This window comes from Mobula birostris, chromosome 21, assembly GCF_030028105.1.
Source record: "Mobula birostris isolate sMobBir1 chromosome 21, sMobBir1.hap1, whole genome shotgun sequence".
Taxonomy (NCBI): Eukaryota; Metazoa; Chordata; class Chondrichthyes; order Myliobatiformes; family Myliobatidae; genus Mobula; species Mobula birostris.
Genome location: NC_092390.1, coordinates 13509794 through 13532041, shown reverse-complemented (window position 1 = coordinate 13532041; position 22248 = coordinate 13509794). Strand labels below are relative to the sequence as shown.

The window sequence follows — 22248 nt, the reverse complement described above, 5'->3', positions numbered from 1 at the left end:
CCACTGAGTGTATATATTCCTTCTTGGCACCACCATTTCTGAATGCACTCCATCCAGAGTGAGCTATCAGCTACATAATGCTTGAGCTCTGTAATTCTCTCACTGCTACTCTCCTTTAAGACTCTCCTTAAACTCCCCTCTTTTGTCAAAGGATGTTCTCTTTTGTCCCAATACTGTGGTCCTTTTGTGGTCAGTGTCAATTTTTGTTTAGTTACTTGTCCAAGAAAGTGACTTGCTAGTTTTTCAGAGACGAAAGGCATTACATATTGGCATTAGTATATTATTGTCACATGTACCAAGGTACAGTGAAAAGCTTTTGCATGTGTCCCAGGTAGGTCACGCCACACAAAAGTACATTGAGGTGGTAAAAAGAAAACAGAATACATATTATAGAAAATCACCAGAGAACAGAGAGCACTGAGCTTTTCTTTAAACATAGATAAGCAAACTTGAGGGTCGTATACAGCATATAAAGTTATGAGGCTGATAGATAGGACAAGCAGGCTTTTTTCACTGAGTGTGGGTAAGACTAGAACTAGGGGTCATAGGTTAAGGGTGAAAGGTGAAATTTTAAAGAGGGAATCTGAGAGGGAGACCAACTTCTCAGAAAAAGGTGCAATTGTGGAAAGAGCTGCCAGTGGATGTGGTCAATGCAGATTTGCTTAAAATATTCAAGAGAAGTTTGGATAAGTACATGTATAGGAGGGGTGTGGAGTGCTTTGGTCCAGCTGTGGGCTGATGGAACTAGGCAGAAGAACAGTTGGGCATGTATTAGATGGGCTGAAGAGCCTGTTTCTGTGCTGTTGTGCTTTAGGACTCTTATAGTGTTGCAGCTATTGGGATAGTGCAGAGCAGGTAAACAAAGTGCATGGGCCACCAAGATTTTTTGGAAAATTGAGAAGTCAGGATTTTGCAGCAGCAAAGAGAGTACTGGCTGGACAAGTATGGCTTCAAATCCATACTTTGGTCTTTTGTTTTTCTTTAATTCTGTTTCCTTCCTTGCAGATGAGAATCCCCTCTGTGCGTTTAAGGATCAACTGTGTGGTCTGGTATTTTCTGCACTAACTGACTCCAGTGCCCAGTTACAGACTGTGGGGACCAGCACTTTGGCAGTTCTGGGACTGCAGCAAGGTTCAGATTCTCACACTTTATTATCAGTATTTTCTGAATGAACTCCATCAAATCACGTGTCCTGTTTTGTCAATTAATCTGTGAGTAGTTGACCGGTTCTCACTCGTGATCTCTTTTCCTTCCCCAGGATTGTTGTCTCCCTCCGACATAGAATTAAGCGTAGATCACTTGAATAGACTGATCCTTCAGGAAGATGACCCACAAGTTTGGTGAGTATATTTGGTTATTTATATTTAAAGAAAATCTCTGTGCTCTCTGTTCTTTGGTGAAATTTTTCGAGTGACCAGTTATGAGCAACAAAAATATCTGGAATGAATGCAACTGTTGGACATATTTAGCAGATTAAACAGCATCAACTGGTGTTTCATCAGCTGCAGAAAGTGGTGGACACAGCCCAGTCCATCACCAACAAAGTACTCCTCACTTTTGAGAATATTTTACATGCAGCACTGCCTCAAGAAAACAGCATCCATCATTAAAGATCGCCTCCATTTGGACATGCTCTCTTCTCAGTACCACCACTGGGCAGGAGGTACAGGAGCCTTAAGACCCACGCCATCAGGTTCAAGAACAGTTATTACCCTACAACCATCTGTCTTCTGAACTTTATTCACCATAACTCTTGAATTGATTGTGCGACCTACAGACCCTCTTTCACTTTCAACTCTCACAGCTACCTGGACCTTACCTCGTCCCATCCTGCTACTTGTAAAAACGCCATCCCCTTCTCTCAGTTCCTCAGTCTCTGCCACATCTGCTTTCAGGATGAGGCTGTTCATCCTAGAACGAAGGAGATGTCCTCCTTTTTCAAAGAAAGGGGCTTCCTTTCTTCCACCATCAACGCTGCCCTCAATCGCATCTCTTCCATTTCACACACTTCTGCTCTTGCCCCAGCCTCCGCATCCAGCACATAATTCTCCAAAACTTCTGCCACATCCAACAGGATCCCACCACCAGGCACATTTTTCCCTTCTCCCCACTTTCTGTTTTCTGCAGGGATCGCTCCCTACGCGACTCCCTTGTCCATTTGTCCCTCCCCATTGATCTCTGTTCTGGCACTTATCCTTGCAAGCGAAACAAATGCCGCACCTGCCCCTACACCTCCTCCCTCACTACCATTCAGGACCGTAAACAGTCTTTCCAAGTGGGGTAACACTTCACCTCTGAGTCTGTTGGGGTCATTTACAGTGTTGGGTGCTCCCGGAGTGGCCTTCTGGATATCGGTGAGACCCGACATAGATTGGGAGACCGCTTCATCAAGCATCTACACTCCGTCCGCCAGAACAAGCGGGATCTCCCAGTGGCCACCTATATTAATTCCACTTCCCATTCCCATTCCAATTTGTCCATCCATGGCCTCCTCCACTGTCGTGATGAGGCCACCGTTGGGTTGGAGGAACAACACCTTGTATTCATTGGGTAGCCTCCAACCTGATGGGGTGAACATCGACTTCTCAAACTTCTGGTAATGCCCCCCACCCTCTCCCCCTGCCCTTCACAATTTCCCATCCTCTTTTCCCTCTCTCACCTTATCTCCTTGCCCACCCATCACCTCCCTCTGGTGCTCCTTCCCCTGTTTTCTTTCTTCCATGGCCTTCTGTCTCTTTCACCAATCAACTTCCCTACATTTTACTTCATCCCTCCCCCTCCAGGTTTCACCTATCACCTGGTGTATCTCTCCTCCCCCCGCCACCCTCTAAATCTACTCTTCAGCTTTTTTTCTCCAGTCCTGTCGAAGGATTTCAGCCCAAAACATTGACTGTACTTTTTTTCCATAGATGCTGCCTGGCCTGCTGAGTTCCTCCAGCATTTTCTGTGTATGACTCACTTTCAAAGACCCTTTACAACTCTTGTTCTCAGTATTATTTAATTTTTTTTTAATTTGCAAGTTTTGGCTTCTTTTGCACATTAGTTGCTTGTTAGTCTTTGATTATGTATAGTTTTTCATGAACTATATTGTATTTATTATTTTCCTGTAATTGCATGCAAGAGATGAATATCAGGTAGTATAATGTTACATATGCTTACTTTGATAATGCATTTACTTTGACAATAGAATGACTGGCCTGTGTTACTAACTCCTCTCCACGTGGATGCTTCCTGACCTGCTAAGTATTTCAAGTGTTATCTGTGTTGAGTCAGATTTCTAGCACCAACAATGTTTTGTTTATGGGCCTTTCCCTTAGGAAATATTTGGACTGTTCCTGGAGTATTGTACCCACTATTTTGTACATGATCAGATTTCTCTGGAGTTAATTGCTCCTCAGGCAGAGGTGGGGAGATTCTGCATTGTGGTTTGAAGAAGTTGAGAAAACATCCTTGTTTTGATGCCAGTCAGTACAACCTTTAGGTTCTTACTATCAGTCACAGAACCTGAGAGTTTGAGAAAGGGCAGTCAGATATCAGATATCTGTTCTGCTTCGCTACAGGAGTATATTGATACTAATTTTACCTGATGACACATTCTCCCGTGTTTCCTTAAACACAAACTGCTCAGTGGGTCTTGCAGCATCTGTGGCGGGTCAATGTGAGGAGGAATTGTTAACGTTTTGGCTCAAAACCCTGCACTAGCACTGAAGCAGGGTCTAGGTTGAAATACTGGCATCTCCTCTTTACCCTTCCTTCATCCCCTCACAGATACTGCTTATACTACTGAATTCTTCCAGAAGTTTGTTTTTGCCCCATATTCCAGCATCTGCAGTCTTGTGACTCTGCCATATGTACTCCGACAATTGAACAGAAACTTGGTGACATTCTCACAACTTATGACAAATATCTTATGAAGACAGATCGAGCGAGCTAGGACTTTACTCTGGAGTGAAGGAGGGTGCAGGGTGATTTCATAGAGGTGTACAAGATGATGAGAGGCATTGAATGAGAGGACAGCCAGAGAATTTTTCCCCCAATACAATGGGAGCATAATTTTAAGATGAGTGGATGAAAGAATAGGGGGATGTCAGAGGTAAGTCTTTTACAAAGAGATTAGTAGGTGCCTGGGAAGCACTGCTAGAGGTGGTGGGAGAGGCAAGTACATTAGGGACATTTAATAGACTCTTGGATAGACGCTTGGATTAAAGAAAATTGGAGGGCTAAGTGTGAGGGAAGGGTTAGCTTAGTCATAGAGTAGGTTTAAAGGTTAGCACTACATCATGGGGTGAAGGTCCTATACTGTGCTGTAAAGTTCTGTGTTCCAATTAATTGTTTATTATCGGTTGTGTGTGTCAGCAGCATCTTATGCTGGCTGAAATATTTGATCATGCTTCTGTGTGCTGCCTCAGAACATTTTGCTTTGTGGAAGGTGCCATAAAGATGTTGATTTTGGTTATCCTTTCTGTCCTCAGTGCTGCAGCGTTGGAAGCCTCAACTGCCATGTCTGCAATTCACCCCTCTGCCTTTATCTGCAAAATGGTCCCAGCACTGACAAGAGAGTTGAGCACTGGTATATTCCTCCACTGTATTTAGTTTTTCATTATACAGATAGAGCATTGCATAAATTCTATAAAAGTGTTGTAAACTATGCATTGTGAAGAGCCCACTAGCAGATCAAGCAAAATCAACCTTGTAGTTGATGGGATGATGTTGCACAGAGGCAGGCCATTTGGCCAAGATAGTTACTTGAAACTCCCCCGTTCTTTCTATAAGACCATAGACCAGGAGCAGAATTAGACCACTGGCCCATCGAGCCTGCTCCACCATTTGATCATGGCTGATTGATTTTCTCTCTCAATCTCATTCTCTTGTCTTCTCCCTTACAAATCAAGAACCTATCAACCTCTGCTTTAAATTCACCCAATGACATAACCTCTATAGACATCTGTAGCAACAAATTCCACAGATTCACCACACTCTGTTGAAAGAAATTCCTCCTCATCTCTATTTTAAGTTGACGTGCTTATATTCTGACTCCCCTACTATTGGAAATATCCTCTTCACATCCTTTCAATATTCGATGGGTTTGAATGAGAGATTTCCCCCCCCCCCCCCCATTCTTCTTAACTCCAGTGAGTACAGTCCCAGAGCCATCAAATGTTCCTCATACATTAATGCTGTTGTTCCTGATATTCTCATGAATCTCCTCTGGACCTTTAACCACCTTATTCTTGCTTCCCATGGCTCCCTCTGAGATTGCCTTGTAGCTATGATTTAAAAAGCTTCCATAAACATAAATCTGACTTTTGGAGATATCATTTGAGGGAAAAACTAACTGTGAATATTTCAGTCATAGTTGCTTTGATATTACAGGGCCTGTTGAAGTGAAGGATGGCTTGGTACTTCCTGCAGAGTCTGCGAACATACTGCATCAGCGCCCTATCCAGGCTCTGGCCGCTATCTCCACTCATCTCAGTATAATGCAGAAAACTGTCCCGGTCCTGCTGACCTATCTGACCGATTTACAGAAAGGTGAGTCTCAAGGAACATCTTATCCACACCCCTTTGAACTTACCCCTCTCATATTAAATGCATGTCCGATGGTATTAGACACTTCAATTCTGGAGAAAAGTATTACCAGCTGTCTACTCTTAACTGTGCTTCTCACTTTCTTGTAAACCTTTATCAGGTCTCTCGTTGGCCTCTGCAGCTCCAGAGGAAACACCCAAGCTTGTCCAACTGAAAATGAAATAATTTGTGAGGCTAGGGTAGGAATATTATTATGTTAGGGAGTCATGGTGATGTAATGCTTAGCATTATGCTATTACAGTGTCATTGACATAAGTTCAATTCTGCTGCTTCTGTAAGGGGTTTATACGATTTCCTGTGACCCCATGGATTTCCTCTAAGTGTTCCATTTCCCCCACGTTCCAAAGCCGGTTGGTAGGTTAATTGGTCGTATGGTGTAATTGAGTGGCACGGCTTGTTGGGCTGTAAGGGCCTGTTATTGTGCCATATCTCTAAACTTAAAAAATAAAATATTGTCTGCTGTGATAATGAGTGATAAATTTGAACTGCTTTGCCTCATTCATCCAATGGGACAGCACCTTAAGATAAGGAGCTCAGTTTATTTTGGGGAGAAGGGAGAGGTTATCTTGTGATCTACTGGGGTGAGAATTGCTAGCTGAAGCTCAAAGGCATGGTGTCTTGAAATCACACCCCCCCCCACCCCCCATGGCCAGGTAATGAGATGCCTAATGCTGGCCTCTTCTCTTGCAGAGAATGCAAACTCTAAGAGCGAGGTAGCCATCCTGATCTGTCAGAGTCTGCAGCAAGTGGCGGAACGGTGCAAGGATATCAGTGAAAGCAGTCAGTATTTTCACCAAACTGTTATTCCGTGTCTGCTAGGGCTGGCAGTCCGAGCATCGACCCAAGGTAAGCCTCACCCCGATCAGTAATGTGGCACATCTCACTTCAACTCTTCTGGACAAGAGAAGGAGCCATTTACTTTTCAGATGTAAGCGCTCCAATTGTTTCTGATGTTAAATACCAATATTAAAGCTGCGGCTGAATATGCAGTATGCTTCTGGAACAAAATCACAACCAGCTGGAGGAACTCAGCCGGTCAGGTCAAGGTCAAAGTAAATTTATTATCAAAGTATGTATATTTCACCATAAACTGTCTTGAGATTCATTTTTTGCAGACATTAATAGGAAAATAAGTAAATACAGTTGAATTTATGAAATAAACTTCATAAATAAACACTGACAAACAACCAATGTGTAAAAAAAGGCAAATTGTGCGATATATAAATAATACTGAGAACTTGGGTTGTAAAGACTCTTTGAAAGTGAGTCTGTAGGTTGTGGAATCAGGTCAGAATAAGGTGAGTGAGTTCTGAACGTAAAGGGATGGTTAGCGTTTTGGGCTGAGGCTCTGCATTAGGACTGATGCGTTGAACATCCCTTTGCCTCCGCAAATGCTGCTTAACCTGTTGAGTTCCTTCAATGGTTTATTTTTTTCCTCCAGATTCCAGTATCTGCAGTCTCTTGTGTCTGCAGCATATTTCTCATTGTTTCCATTGGCACAGGATGAGGCTAATCAAAGTACTGGCTTTCTGACAGCGATATCCTCTTAGATGTTTTATTTTCAGTTATTTAGTTATTCAGTTTCCTTTCAAAGTTATTATTTGTCAAGTGAGAATGTCAGTTTGCCGAGGGTCATTGAACTTGGTTGTCGTGTATGCACCTGAGGTGAACCTTATCAGTCCCAAACAGTCCACTGGACAAATCCAGCAGGTCAAACAGCATCTCTGTGAGTGGGGGGAAGAAATTGTCAATGTTTCGGGTTGAAGCCCTCCATCACTATCTACACACTCAATTTTAAACAAAAGTTAAGTAATCTTGCAGCTTTGTTCCCTCATTTGAGATTCTTCCACGTGGAAACATCTTGAGATCTTTCTTCTCATTCCCCCTGAAGATCTTCTTTCCATAAGCTCATGCCTGTTTCTTCTAAACTCCAGAGAATATAGATTTAATTTCTTCTGCTGCTGTCAGCTGGAAAACTCTCAGCCTAAGAATGAACTTTGTGAGTCTCTTCAATTGTCTCCAATACCAGCATCTTCTTTCGTAAATAAGGGGTCGAAACTGCACAGTACTCCAGGTGTGGCATTGTATAATTTTAACTCTCCAGTTTCAAAATGATTTTACAATGAAGGCCAATATGCCATGGAGGAGGAGAAGATGGCAGCGCGACGCAGCACGCAACGGCCACTCTGGTGAATGATATCTGTTATCTGTCAAGTAGGGTGCCGTGCACAATCCTGATTTGGTGGAGACAGACGTGAGAGCACGGAGGAACATCTGGAGAAACTTCTGAAATGCCGCCTTTGCTGCCGCTGCTACTGTGTGATCCAGAATCTCCGGAGGAGAAGGCCCCAAGTCCTCAGCTTTGCTTGTTGCTCGGCGGCCGAGACGGGGTTGAAGTGCCCGGGAGGCTGTGTCGGAGGGGCTGGTCGGAGGCTCGAAGTTTTCGGATGGACTCAGAGTCGGCTGTGGTCGGGTGCTTCCAATGCATCGGCAGTTGTTGGCACTTGGAAATTCATGGCAGGGAGAGTTTCTCCCTTTTGCTGCCTGCTATCAGGACTATCGGGAGTCGATCGGAACTTTGAGGCTTTTTTTTGTACCATGCCCATGGTCTGCTCTTTATCAAATTATGGTATTGCTTTGCACTGCTGTAACTAAATGTGTTTGATTCTCATGGCTGTTTGCCCGTTCTCCCCATGACATGAGGGTATCCTACAGGTGCTCCAGTTATCTCCCATATTCCAAAAAAGACACACGGTTAGGCTTACTGAGTTGTAGACATGCTATGCTGGCTCTGGAAGCATGGTGAAGCTTGCAGGCTGCTCCCAGCACAATCCTCGGACATGAGTTGGCCGTTGACACAAAATGATGCATTTCACTGTATGTATACATGGAGGGAACATAGTTAACATTTCATGTCAATGCCCTTTCATTGGAGCTAAATGTTTCTCAACTTTCTCTACCTCTAATGAATTGACCTGTTTAGTTAACTATCTTTTTATCTTCCAATCCTGCCTGACAGGTTGAATGTCTCTTTTCTGTTCTTACTTCAGAATTGTAGGATCTAGTCATTTGTTTTTAGTGAATTTGTTGCTCTGGTAATTTACATACTTAGTCACGTCTTCAAAGTAATGAGAAGGTTTAAATGTTAAGTTCACTCTGAAACACAGACAGATCAATAATTTGACTCCAACCCAAATGGATTAATGGCTCATTGATGTGTGTAAATCTGGCCTTCATCCCAGAGTACACTTTCTCTGCTCTTATTATTCTGTGATAACAAATTAGCCATGCGAATATTAACAATGGATACATCGTCACAGCAGGTGCTCCCAAGCAGCACTATCTGACTTGTTTTTGGTGATGCATTAGACTTTAGATTTCCCTTTTTCATAAATGTGGGTTTAATTCTGAGCTTTTGTCATGGGGGGAGCTATTCACAACAAAACTGAAGAAATGTGGGCATTATTCATTGTAATTTTTTTTCTGAAGCTTCTGCTGTAGGGTTTGACTCTGAAGTTCCACTTGGGATCCTGTGTGAAGAAAAGGTAATCACAGCAGTGGGGACTGTGATCAGCACTGCCTACAGTCACAGGCAAACAGAGTAAGTTTTCATTATTTCTACTTGATGACCAGGTAAATAGAGTCAGTCAACTCCACCCTGTAATTACTGATGGCTCAAACTATCTCATCTCCCCTTCACACCATCCCTTTCTTACACCTGGGAGAGATGAAAAGTCCAATGGAGGAAAATGTTCTGAAGATAATTCATCTGATTCCCTTCAATGTTTGAAACCAGTCCAATGCATGTGGGTTAGGTGCTGTTAGTAAGAATGTTACCTTTGTCTAAAATTATTTCTGCCCAAATGAAAACTTAGTCAAAAGCACTCTTTATATAACTGAATATGAATTGTAAATCTATAACAGCTTTTCTTTTCGTGGACTCTGTTTATGATTAGTGAGGCTACTAAAATTGATGCAAAAATGATGGCAGATGAAAGTGGGCAGTTTGATGTGTAAGATGTTCATTGTCTTTTCGATGCTGACTATCCCATAGTAGCGAATGATGAAGGGCAGCTGGTTTCCTTAATGTTCTGGCCAATATTCCACGAGGTAGTTCAGTGTTTGTTTTGGACCCAGTAAAGCTGAAAGGAATACAATGTAATTCTAAGGTAGGACAGTTTAAATTTGAAAAAGAAGAATATTTGCTTTATTCTTCGCTTGCACATCGAAGCAAACAGTGAAATGGGTTGCTTATATTAACTGCCAACACAGTCCAAGGATGTGCTGGGAGAAGCCCGCAAGCGTTGCCATGCCTTTGTGTTTATTATTTATTTATTTATTGGGCTACAGTGCAGAATAGGACCCCCCACCACCCAGCAACCCCTGATTTAATCCTAGCCTAATCACAGACAATTTACAATGACCAATTAGGCTATCAACTGATACGTCTTTAAACTGGATCACCTGGAGGAAGCCCATGTGGTTAACGGGGAAAATGTACAAACTCTTTACAGGCGGTGGCGAGTATTGAGCACGGGCCGCTGGTACGGTAAAGCATTGTGCTAACCACTAGTACCGTGCTGCCCTTGTGCTTGCCAGAGGGCTGCCTGTGCCATTTGTACTCGTGGCCGAACAGGTGCTTGCATTGCCTTTCCCCATTCAGTGTAATGCAGACAATGACAAATTTGCATTTTGTACAAACAATGAGAGGAAGGTACCAGCCTTGTTTGCAGCTCTTGTACACGTACATTTCTTTTTTTCCCTCTGTTGAAACTAGACTGAAACAGCTGGTTCCTTTCCAGTTCCTTTCCTCCAGCAGAAACAATTATCCTCCACTTCCTGTCCTTCAGTTTAGTACTTTGTACAAGCTGCAGCTTCCTCCTCTTAAAACACTAAACAGTCCTTTTCTTCCGCACTGGCTGTCTCATTAGTAACTGGGTGTAGTCCATTCAGTAGCATGTTCCCTAATCTTTTTTAGAATTAGGTTCAGGTTTTTGTCTCTGATATGTCATGAAATTTGTTATTTTGTGGCAGCAGTACAGCACAATACATAAAAATTTCTATAAATTACAATAAGAAATATTTTAAAAAGTAGTCCAAAAAGAGAGCTAAAATAGTGAAGTAGTGTTCGTGGACCATTCAGAAATCTGATGGTGGAGGGGAAAAAGCTGTTCCTAAAATAAGCATGTCTTCAGACTCCTGTACTTGGATCCTGATAGCAGTAGAAACTTTTCATCAGCACTGCTGAGGGGAAGATGAAGGTTCTTGACCTGAAATGTTGACTACCCATCTCCCTCCATAGGTGCTCCCTGACTTGCTGAGTTCCACCAGAATCTTGTCTGTCTTCATAATGTTAGCTGGAGATGACACAACAACCCATCTCTCTGCACAATGAATACCAGCCTCACCAGTGATTTTTACATCCAAATAGTGAGTGTTTTATAGAAAAGCGTAACTTTTTTTATAAAACAAGAGATTTGGCAGATGCTAAAAGTCTTGAGCAACACACACAAAATGCTGGAGGAACTCAGCAAGTTAGCCTACATCTATGGAGGGGAATAAACGACTGCAATCCTAATGAAGAGTCTCGGTCTGAAATGTTGACTATATTATTACCCTGGATTTTTAAGCATTCTGTCATAAGACATAGAAGTAGAATTTGGCCATTCAACCCATTGAGTCTGCTCTGCAAATTTCAGATTGCTCTGCAATGGCTCAATGTTTGCATTACTGTTTTTTGATGACTTAATCCAGTGCTTACCTGCAAGGCTAAAAAAAGTTTTCCTTTCTTGCTTGACCCTGCCTCAGACTAGTTTCCAGGACAGTCTCACAGGTTGTTGCCTTGTTTCTTGATGGGAGTGATTCCTTCCTGCCTGAAGATAATCGTCCTGGAAAGTTCCATCCTTTTCACGTGAGTACCTCTGGCTTTTCTCATTAGTTATTGAGGCATCCGCTGGTCAGGTTGACCACAGATATTGCATCCTAGCTGTCTGTACGTAAGCCTGGGCAGTATGATAGGGAGAGCAAACTGTTGCCCTTGCACGTTCCCCTCTCCATGCAGCTGATGAATCCAAAGGAATGGCAGAAATCTATATAGTTCAACACTCACAATATCACAGGCATTGCCAGTCAGTGTTGAATTCAATGTAGGGTTGCCATAGGGGCTCCAACCCCAGAATTTTCTTCAGGGGTTTTCTGCCGAGGTCTGCCCCGTGTGTGGGTATAGCTACAAAGCCAGTGGATGTTTGAGATCAGAGTTTTCCTTCTAGATGAGCTACCAACCATGGCTGATAAGCTCCATTTGCCCAGAGCGATTGGTTTTTAGCCCCAGTACCCTGCAGTCGAAATGGTTCTGCCACGTGATGACCAGGAGCTGGACTTCATTGTCAGAGGCTATTTGAGATGCATGCCATTGTATGTATTGGGTGGTAGGGGCTCATCCCAGTACTTCCTCTCTTCCCCCTCCCCAGCTATGACAACCATTAATTATGGGGAATTATTTAACGGTGAGGATATTCCTCCCTTCATATCATCTCCTTCAGTCCGCAATCTTGTGCTGTCCTTTTAATCTACTCTAAGATCGATCTAACTCTTCCCTCCTACCATGTCCTCCATTTTTTTATCATCCATGTGCCTATTTAAAAGTTTCTTAAATGTCCTTAATGTATCTGCCTCCTGTTCATTCTTGTTCCATATCCATGATGTAATTACCAATTTCTATGTCGAAAGTTTTGTTTGCTTTTCACCTTTTTAAACCCTTTTTTTTTGTGACTTCCATTTCCACTGCCTTTTGTATAAGGACATAACAAGTAGGGAATAAGATGGTGCTCCACAGCCATCCACAGGAGAGACTTCCAAAGGTCACCACTCTGGGTAAAAAAGAAAATTACTCTTTGTCCCAGTAGTAAATAGTCTACTTTTTTATTCTGAAACTGTGTCCCCCTGTCCTGGGTTCTGCAGTCAAAGGAAATAGTCTCTTTACCTGTAGTTTTTGTTGTCCTTTGACTATTTGTGAGGTTTGATGAAATGGCCTTTTGGTTTTCTGAACTTCAGATAATACAGTGCCTGGTCTCCCCTCTTCGAATAATCCTGCTAAGCCAGGAACCAGGGGTTCTTTTCACTCCTTGGTAGGTACATCCTTCCTCAAGTGAGATCAAAACTGTGCAAAGTTCTTGCTAAGGTATGATTGCAATAAGGCTGCCAAAACCAAACAACCTTCTGAATAGAGGCTAGTTGTACTAGTTGCCCTCATTTACTGCTTTTTAAGTTAAGCATAAAGAAGTAAAGCCCACATATTGGCTTTCAATATCACATTTACAAGCCCACCTTGGCTCCATTGAGCATTACTACTACCCAGTCTTTCATGATTAAAGATACTCTTCCTGAATATGCACCAAAGTACGCAGATGACCATACGTATTCCATATTACATTCCATCTGCAATATCACCCACTCACTCATCTTGTCCTTACAACCCACACCCCACCCACCCCCGACAGTACCATCAAATTCAGGACAGTAGTCGAGCTGAGAGCTGTGACACTTGGACATCTCAGTTATATTGTTGACATACAGGCTCTTTGACCATGATGTTGTTCCGAGTTTTTAACTTATTGTTGTCTTTCTTTCTCGTGCTTTGAGTCACATCAGGTGGCAGCCTTACTGTTTTTTCAGCATTTTTGTCTGTTTTTTACGAGGCCGAGTTGCTAGCTTGATGCTCAACCCAGCATGGACAAAAAGCATGCAAGGAGCTGGCTGGATTTGAACCTGGGATCACACGCCTCGAAGTCCAGTGTGGATGCAATTATACCACTGGCCAGCTTTTTTAATTTACTAATTCTTATTAACTTATTAAGGATGTGGTTTCAAGGTACTTGATGGCACATGATAAAACAGGCCAAAGTCAGCTTGGTTTCCTTAAAGGGAAAATGTTCCCTGACAAATCTGTTGGATTTCTTTGAAGAAGCAGGATAGACAAAGGAGAATCAGTGGTTGTGTACTTGGATTTTCAGAAGGCTTTGACAAGGTGCCACACATGAGGTTGCTTAACAAGTTTACAGGAAAGATTCTAGCACGGATAGAACATTGGCTGATTTGTAGCTGGCCAAGAGTGGGAATCAAGTGAGTCTTTTCTAATTGTCTGCCGGTGACTAGTGGTGCTCCACAGGTGTCTGTGTTGGGAGCGCTTCTTTTCATATTACATGGCAGTGATTTAGATGACAGAATTGATGGCTTTGTGGCCAAGTTCGCGGACGATACGAAGATAGGTGGAGGGGCAGGTATTTTTGAGAAAGCAGAGAGGCTATAGAAAGACTTGGATTAGGAAAATGGGCAAAGAAGTGGCAGATGGCATACTGGGTTGGGAAGTGTATGGTCATGCACTTTGGTAGAAGAAATAAAAGCATAGACTATTTTCTAAATGGAGAGAAAATTCAAAAAATCTAAGGTGCAAAGGGACTTGGGAGTCCTCATGCAAGATTCACAAAGGTTAGTTTGCAGGTTCAGTTAGTGGTGAGGCAGGCAAATGTGATGTTAGCATTCATTTCAAGAGGACTAGAATAGAAAAACAAGTACACAACGTTGAGGCTTCATAAAGCACTGGTGAGGCCTCACTTAGAGTATAATGAGCAATAATGGGCCCCTTATCTAAGAAAGGATGTGCTGACATTGGAGAGGTTCAAAGGAGGTTTATAAAATGATTTCGAGATTGAAAGGCTTGTCATATGAGGAGCGTTTGATGGTTCTGGGCCTCCACTGGAATTCAGAAGCATGAGGGGTGACCTCATTGAAACATATCGAATATTGAAAGGCCTCAATAGTGATTGTGGAGAGGATGTTTCTTACGGAGTCTAAGACCGGGGACACAACCTCAGAAGAGAGGGGAGCCCATTTTGAGTGGAGATTAGGAAGAATTTCTTTAGCCAGGGAGTGGTGAATCTGGAATTCATTGCCACAGGTGGCTGTGGAGTCCAAGTCTTTGGGTATATTTAAGGCAGAGGTTGATAGATTCTTGATTAGTCACAGCACGAAGGAATACGGGGAGAAGGCAGGAGATTGGGGCTGAAGGAGAAATGGATTAGTCATGCTGAAAAGTCAGCACAGACTAGATGGGTTAAATGGCCTAATTCTGACCCCTCCATTTTTCTTTCATCCACATGCCTATCTGAAGTCTCTTCAATGTCTCAGCCACCTGGCAGAGCATTCTCTTTGTGTAAAATAAGTAAATAAAAGAAATACCTACCCTGACATCCCTCTATATTTCTTCCAATCACCTTAAAATTTTACCCTGGCATTGACCATTTCAGCCCTGGGGAGAAGGCATCTTGTTGTCTACTCCATCCTTGCCTCTTGTGCTCTTATACACCTCTATCAAGTCACCTCCTATCTTCCTTTCCAAAGAAAAAAGCCCAAGCTTGCCCAACCTTTCTTCATAAGAGGCACTCTCTAATCCTGGTAAATCTCCTTTCCAAAGTTTCCTATAATGAGACGAACAGAGCTGAATACAATATTCCAAGTGTGATCTCAGCGATTTAGCAATCATACTTTCATCCAAAACATTCACGCTAACTGTAAACTGCTGAGTCCCCAATGCCAATCTCTTTGCATCACTGGTTACCTCTTTCCAATCAGAAATCCACTCTCCAGCTGGCGAATCGTAAACAATTTTCCATCCCTGAGTAGCAACTTTTTTTTACATAGTGAGTGGTGTGTGTATAGAATGAGCTGCCAAAGGAAGTTACTGAGGCATAATTTTAAGGTGATTGGATGAAAGTATGAGGAGGGGAGTGTCTGAGGTAGTTATTTTTTACCCAGAGAGTGGTGGGTGCGTGGAACAGCTGCCAGAGCTGGTGGTAGAAGCAGATACGTTAGAGACATTTAAGAGACTCTTAGATAGGCACATGGATGGTAGGAAAGTGGAGAGCTGTGCGGGACGGAAGGGTTAGATTGATCTTAGAGTTGGTTAAAATATTGGCTCAACATCATAGGCCAAAGGGCCTGTACTGTTCTATGATCTAAAAGTCAGTCATGAGGAGAATGAATGTAAGGACACAGTTAAATGACGTAGACAGGAGTCAGCAAGGGAACAAAGAAATGGAAAATGAAGTGTATTGTGGACATGTGTAGAACTATCTATTTAGGAAGGAAAATATTTAATATTCGTACTACCAAAAGGATGAGTGATTGCGGAGCTCTTGAAATACAGGGAGACCTGGATGTGCTAATGCAAAATTTGTAAAAGGCTAGCATGCAAGTCACTAGAAAAGCTCAAAGGATATTGGTTTATTGAGAAAGGTATTGTATCCAAAAGTAGAGCTTGCTCTTTCAAGTGTATTGATGTGACTGCATTTGGAGTGGTGTGTACAGTGCTGTTTGAGGAAGGATATACTGTAAGCGCATGGGAAAGATTTACTGTCCTGGTACTAGGAATGGCTGGATTGTCTCATAAGGAATGGTTGCACAGTTTAAGCTTCTGTTGATTTCAGAAGATTGGAGAAGTAACAATCGAATTGTCTGAAATCCTGAGGATTTTCCAATGGATGATTGTGAGGGAATGTTCTGCATGTGAGAAAATGTGAAAGGAGAAGATAACTATTTAAAAATAATGGATTGCCCATTTAAAACAGTTGGAGTGATTGTTTTTTCTTTCTCTCAGACAGTCATCGTTTTTTAAAACTCTGTTCCTCAAAGGAAGGTGCAAAGGTGCCCCTGAATTTTTTTAAGGCAGGTGGTACCTGCTGATAAGCAGTGGGATGGAAGATTACCATTGGTCAACAGAAATGCAGGGTTTGCAGTCAGATCAGTTATAATTCTATTAAATTGCAGCACAGGCTGAGAAGCTTTATGATCTTGTGTTCATAGAGAATTTTAATGACCCACTTCACTGCTAAATCTGATCATTAAGGTAAAGAATGGAATTATGAGGACAGCTAATGGAAGCTATCCTCATAATTCATTTCTTTCGAACCACTTTAGTAAATGTGTTATATCACTTCAGTCGATGCAATATCCAGACTGGAACGTGCACTACTCCAGAAAGAGTCTGACCTGGGTTCTGCAATTAAAACCTAACTTTCTATTCAAGCTGTTTGGAATAAAGGCTATTCCTTACTGGACAGTGAAGGTGAACAGGGGTTTATTTCCAGGTTTTACATAGAAACTGCTTGGACTCACTGTGATAAGTGTCCAGATAGAAGTATATGAGGGGCAAAGATTGGATAGATAGTCTTTTCTTCAGGATGGAAATGTCAGCTACTGGAGTTCATAGGTTTGAGGTGAGAGGGGGAAGTTTGAAGGAGATTTATGGAGCAAATTGTTTATACAGAGAGTGACTGGTAGGTGCCGGGGAAGTGGTGAAGCAGATATAACAACACCATTTAAGACACATGAACAAGCAGTGAAAAGAGGGATAAAGACTACATGCAGGCAGATGCGATTAGTTTAAATTGGTATCATGGTTGGTCCGGACATAGGCTGAAGGGGCCTGTCCCTGTTCAGTATTGTTCTGTGGTCTCTGTGTCGGGTTCATTATTATCTTGTTTACAGCACCTCCCTGAGGCGTTTCTGGGTATTGCAGGTGATGCTCAATTCCGATTCTTATACAGTATTTCACTTCTATCAGCTACTCTCAGTGAAGATCAAAGCAAAGCTTTAGTATGTGACCATTTTATTGATGAGATGCAGGAAGATTTTATCTTCAGGGAGTTGTGAAACCTTCAGCTTCTCCATCAAAGAGGCGCAAATGTTAAGTGTATTTATTTGTGAGGTCTTGGGAGTTTTTGTAATCCTGGAGAAGCAGAGCTATGAGCAGGTTCAACTTTATGGCATTGAAAGTCTCTTGCTATTTGTACTTTATGGAGCAATTTAATTAATGAAAATTGGAATATTGGTGTGAGATTGATTGGTGGCAAAGAAGAAAGAAGCATCAGCCAGGGGCTCTGACCAGACTGGAGCACTTGGCATTCAGCAGTAGGATTTAAATTCATTCTATCATTGTAAAGAATCGTGAAATTCCAGATGCTTCCCTGTATTCTGAGTGGCTTCATAATTTCTCTCTTCACAGAGTCCCAACCCTCCATGGCCGCAGACTCAGTTAATAGCACTTCTGCAGGCAGCTGTTTGCTCTTTGCCAAAGAATGTGAGTATGACTTGACCACATATCTTAGATCCAGTTAGTAAAATGTCCTGTATCTCCTGGTCAACAGCTGGAATGCAGTTTGCATTGAGGAGATTAAGGGTGAACACGTCTCTGCTACCTGTTGTTCATTGGGTGGCAGTGATTTGATACAATCTTACTTAGGGAGCACAAGTGTTGGAAATGGAAATATTACACTGGTCCCATACATCTGAGGCTTGTTTCTGAAAACTTCGGGGGAGCTTCACTCTGTATCTCGTCTGTGCTGTCCCTTCCCTGGGAGTGTGTGATGGGACAGAGTAGAGGGAGCTTCACTCTGTATCTAACCCGTGCTGTCCCTGTCCTGGGAGTGTGTGATGGGACAGTGTAGAGGGAGCTTCACTCTGTATCTAACCCGTGCTGTCCCTGTCCTGGGAGTGTGTGATGGGACAGTGTAGAGGGAGCTTCACTCTGTATCTAACCCGTGCTGTCCCTGTCCTGGGAGTGTGTGATGGGACAGTGTAGAGGGAGCTTCACTCTGTATCTAACCCGTGCTGTCCCTGTCCTGGGAGTGTGTGATGGGACAGTGTAGAGGGAGATTCACTCTGTATCTAACCCGTGCTGTCCCTGCCCTGGGAGTGTGTGATGGGACAGTGTAGAGGAAAATTCACTCTGTACGTAACCCGTGCTGTCCCTGTCCTGGGGGTGTGTGCTGGGACAGTGTAGAGGGAAATTCACTCTGTATCTAACCCGTGCTGTCCCTGTCCTGGGAGTGTGTGATGGGACAGTGTAGAGGGAGTTTCACTCTGTATCTAACCCATGCTGTCCCTGCCCTGGAAATGTGTGATGGGACAGTGTAGAGGGAGCTTCACTCTGTATCTAACCCGTGCTGTCCCTGCCCTGGAAATGTGTGATGGGACAGTGTAGAGGGAGCTTCACTCTGTATCTAACCCGTGCTGTCCCTGTCCTGGGAGTGTGTGATGGGACAGTGTAGAGGGAGATTTACTTTGTGTCTGAGAGGTCTTGGACCCAGAGTGTTAACTTGTTTTTCTTTCCATGATATGAAAAGCATTTCAGCTTCTCTTTGCGCCTAACTCCGGTTGTCTCTCTGCCCAGGGAATATTTGTGGTGAGTGTAGAGACAGCTTTACTGTGTAACTGGTCCATGCTATACCAGGGAGTACACCATCATCCAGCATTTCCGTACTTACCATCAAGCAAACCATTTCATTATTTTCCTCACTTCCTGTCAACTCCCCCATTTTCTACCAGCAGGGACAAGTTACAGTGGTCAGTTTATCTACCAACTTGAATGTCTTTCGTACGTGGGAGAGAACCAGGGCCCCTGGAGGGGGGGGGAGAAACACATGCAGTCACATGTAAAATATGCAAACTCCATACAGGCAGCACCAAGGTCAAAGTTCAAAGTAAATGTATTATCAAGGTATATATGTGTCACCATATACAACCCTGAGATTCATTTTCTTGCTGGCATTCACAGTAAATACAAGAGACACAATTGTATCAATGGAAGACCACGTTAAACAGGACAAACAACCAATGTGCAAAAGATAACAAACTGCAAATACAAAAAGAAGAATATTAATAATAATGAATAAATAAGGTCTGGGCTGAACCTGGGTCTTAGAAGCTGAGTTTGTGGTTCTATTAGAAGTTCAACCGAATCAAAATCGAGTTTATAGTCACTGACTTGGGTCATGAAATTTGTTGTTTCTCGGCAGCAGTACAGTGCAATACATAAAATATCCTACAAGTATCATTAAGAAATATATATAAAGTAATAATATGTAGTGCAAAAAGAGAGCAAAATAGAAGGTAGTGTTCGTGGGTTCATTGACCATTCAGAATCCGATGGTAGCAGGAAGAAGCTGTTCCTAAAGTGTTGAGTATGTGTCTTCAAGCTGCTTTGCTCCCTTTCTGATGGTAGCAATGGGGGGAGGGCATGTCCTGGGTGGTGGGTGTTCTTAATGACGGGTGCCGCCTTCTTGAGGCATTGCCTTTTGAAGATGTCCTTGATGCTGGGGAGGCTAGTGCCCATGATGGAGCTGGCTGAATTTAGAACCATCTGCCGCTTACTCCGATACCGTGCAGTAGACTTTGCATGCCATACAGTGATTGATGTTGGGTAGATCAAATCTGTACTGCTACTAATATTGGAATGTAATGTGACAACTCTAGTTGCAACACTGGTAATATTTCTTATCCCTTCAGTGAAAGCTAGGTCAGAGGAAAAAGTCTGAATGGTATCTCATAAGTTCGTTTGCTGATGATGATGTCCCTGAAACTCTGGTGTCTCTCATGTATTGTAGGTGGTGGTGCCTCAACAAGAGAGGTTGTTAGCACATCTGATGGAGCTATGTTGTTCCAGCAGCCACCGATTCACTTACACTTCTGCTGCCAAATGTGTTGCCGGTCTTATCAATAAGTACCCAGCAGGTGAGAAGGCAGTTGGCCTGGTTCTTGTTCTCTTTTCAGATGGCCAAGTACCCGTTAGCCTGAAAGGTTCACTGTTTATTCACCTCCGTAGATGTTGCCTGACTTGTAGAGTTTTGTGTTACTCTAAGTTTTCAGCATCTGCAGAATCACTTGGGTTTGTAATGAATTAATGGGTTTGAACAGTATGCAGGGCAAGCTTTTCACTGTATTGGTACATGTGACATTAATAAACCAATTGCGTTTTGAATTCCACCAAGATAGACCATCCAGAGAATTCTCAAAGAATAAAATTTATTATCAAAGGTTTGTGTATGTTACCGTATACTACCTTGAGATTCGTTTTTGTGCAGGCATTAACAGAAAAATAAAGAAATGCAAGAGGGTTTATGATAAACTAAATGTAAATGAAGACCAACAACAAAGGGAAGACGATTTGTGCAAATGATTAAAATAATATTGAGAACATGAGTTGTTAAGAGCCTTGCAAATTACTTTGTAGGGAATAACTGTTCCTGAACCTGGTGTGTGGGGCCTAAGGCTCCTGTACCTCCTGCCCAATGGTAGTAGTGAGAAGACAGCATGGTATGGATGGTGATTCTCAGCTCCCCAGTTAAAACCTCTGACTGCTTCATTGTTTTAAGTTATGATGGGTTCTTGGCATGTGCATGCACATCTTGATCACCATTGTTCCACAATACATTCGCAGGCTCAGGTCAGGTTAACAATGGAGCCTGCTTGCTCCATTACCCTTGCTATATTCTCAGTGGAAACATCTGTGCCAATGCAAATAAGCGCAGTCACATTGGTAAAGTGGAGAAGGGAGTGGCTGGTGACGGTGCAGACAAACCAGCCAGGAATATCTTTTCAAGGTGACTGCTTTCCTGTATCTTCTACGTAGGATAATGAAGCTGGTGGCTATGATACATGTTGTGTCTTTGATTCATTCTCCTATAGGTGAACAGTTGGATTCCGTTCTGAAAGATGTGCTGAAGAAGATGGACTGTGAACTACAGAAGAATGGAGGTGATTGTTCACAGTCTGCTAGCAGGACAAGAATTTTCACCTTGTTGCTATGGGTAAGAAAATTGTGCAGGACCATAACTCAGATCAATGTATCTTTCCATAGAAGTCGTTCACAGCCTCAGGAATGCACCACAATAGCTATCAAAGTACTTTCTGAAAAGGAGACGATGTGTGCAGAGCAAAATTACACCCTGCCCCACCACCACCACCACCACCACCAAAGGAATCTGATGATGGTAATCTTATGTTGAGTGAACACGGAGGAAAGAATGCTCCAGTTCCTGGTCACAATAGGTCCGTGAGATCTTTTGCCTCTATCTCAGAGGGAAGAGTGGATCATCATTTAAGTCTCCTATGAAGACTTTCTTCCTTGCCCTTCATCTGCTGTAGTCTGGGTGCATCTTAAACTTGGGACCTTCTGACTTGAGAGGAATGTCACTTGGTGACCCATAATTTACGTTTGGCCAATGAATGCAGCATGGCTGAGGGTCCAAGGTGCATTGCAACTGTGATCAGTTTTGGGCCCTTTGTCTAATCCTGGCATTGGAATGGATCCAGAGGAGGTTTACATAAATGAATCCAGAAATGAAAGGGTTAATCTATGATGAGCATTTGATAGGCCTGAGTCTGTACCCCTTGGAGTTTAGAATTGGGGGTGGGGGGGGGAGAATAAAAGGATGTCCCTTTTGAACAGAGATGAGTAATTTCTTTAACCAGAGGACTGCATCTGTGGAATTCATTGCCACAGTTGGCTATGGAGGCTAAGACATTGGGTATATTTAAATTGGAGGTTGATAGGTTCTTGATTAATAAGGCCATCAGAGGTTATGGGGAGAAGGCAGGAGAATGAAGTTTAGAAGGATAATAAATCAGCCACGATGGAATGGCGGAGCAGACAATGGAGTGAATGGACTAATTTTTCTCCTGTGTATTATGGGCTTGTGGTGTAACCCTCAGTTCGGCTAGCAGCTTAATCTAGCAGATGATGGCCCCTGGCCCAGCCAAACTTAAGAAAGCTCGTTTGGGTGGATGCTGTGCAATGTGTCCCCTGTTAAAAATCAATACCAC

At 42.8% G+C, this 22248-nt stretch overlaps 1 protein-coding gene across 2 annotated transcripts in view; it reads left to right on the top strand.

Moving 5' to 3' along the window:
* mms19 (MMS19 homolog, cytosolic iron-sulfur assembly component) overlaps positions 1–22248 on the top strand; it is a 71388-nt gene that overhangs the window by 34888 nt on the left and 14252 nt on the right. For both annotated transcript variants that reach the window (XM_072239005.1, XM_072239004.1), the window contains 10 exons: positions 1006–1131; positions 1259–1340; positions 4473–4570; positions 5374–5532; positions 6280–6435; positions 9079–9190; positions 11398–11500; positions 17651–17725; positions 20031–20157; positions 21112–21233. In XM_072239005.1, coding sequence (XP_072095106.1) covers positions 1006–1131; positions 1259–1340; positions 4473–4570; positions 5374–5532; positions 6280–6435; positions 9079–9190; positions 11398–11500; positions 17651–17725; positions 20031–20157; positions 21112–21233 — 1160 coding nt within the window. The remainder of the gene's footprint in view (positions 1–1005; positions 1132–1258; positions 1341–4472; positions 4571–5373; positions 5533–6279; positions 6436–9078; positions 9191–11397; positions 11501–17650; positions 17726–20030; positions 20158–21111; positions 21234–22248) is intronic.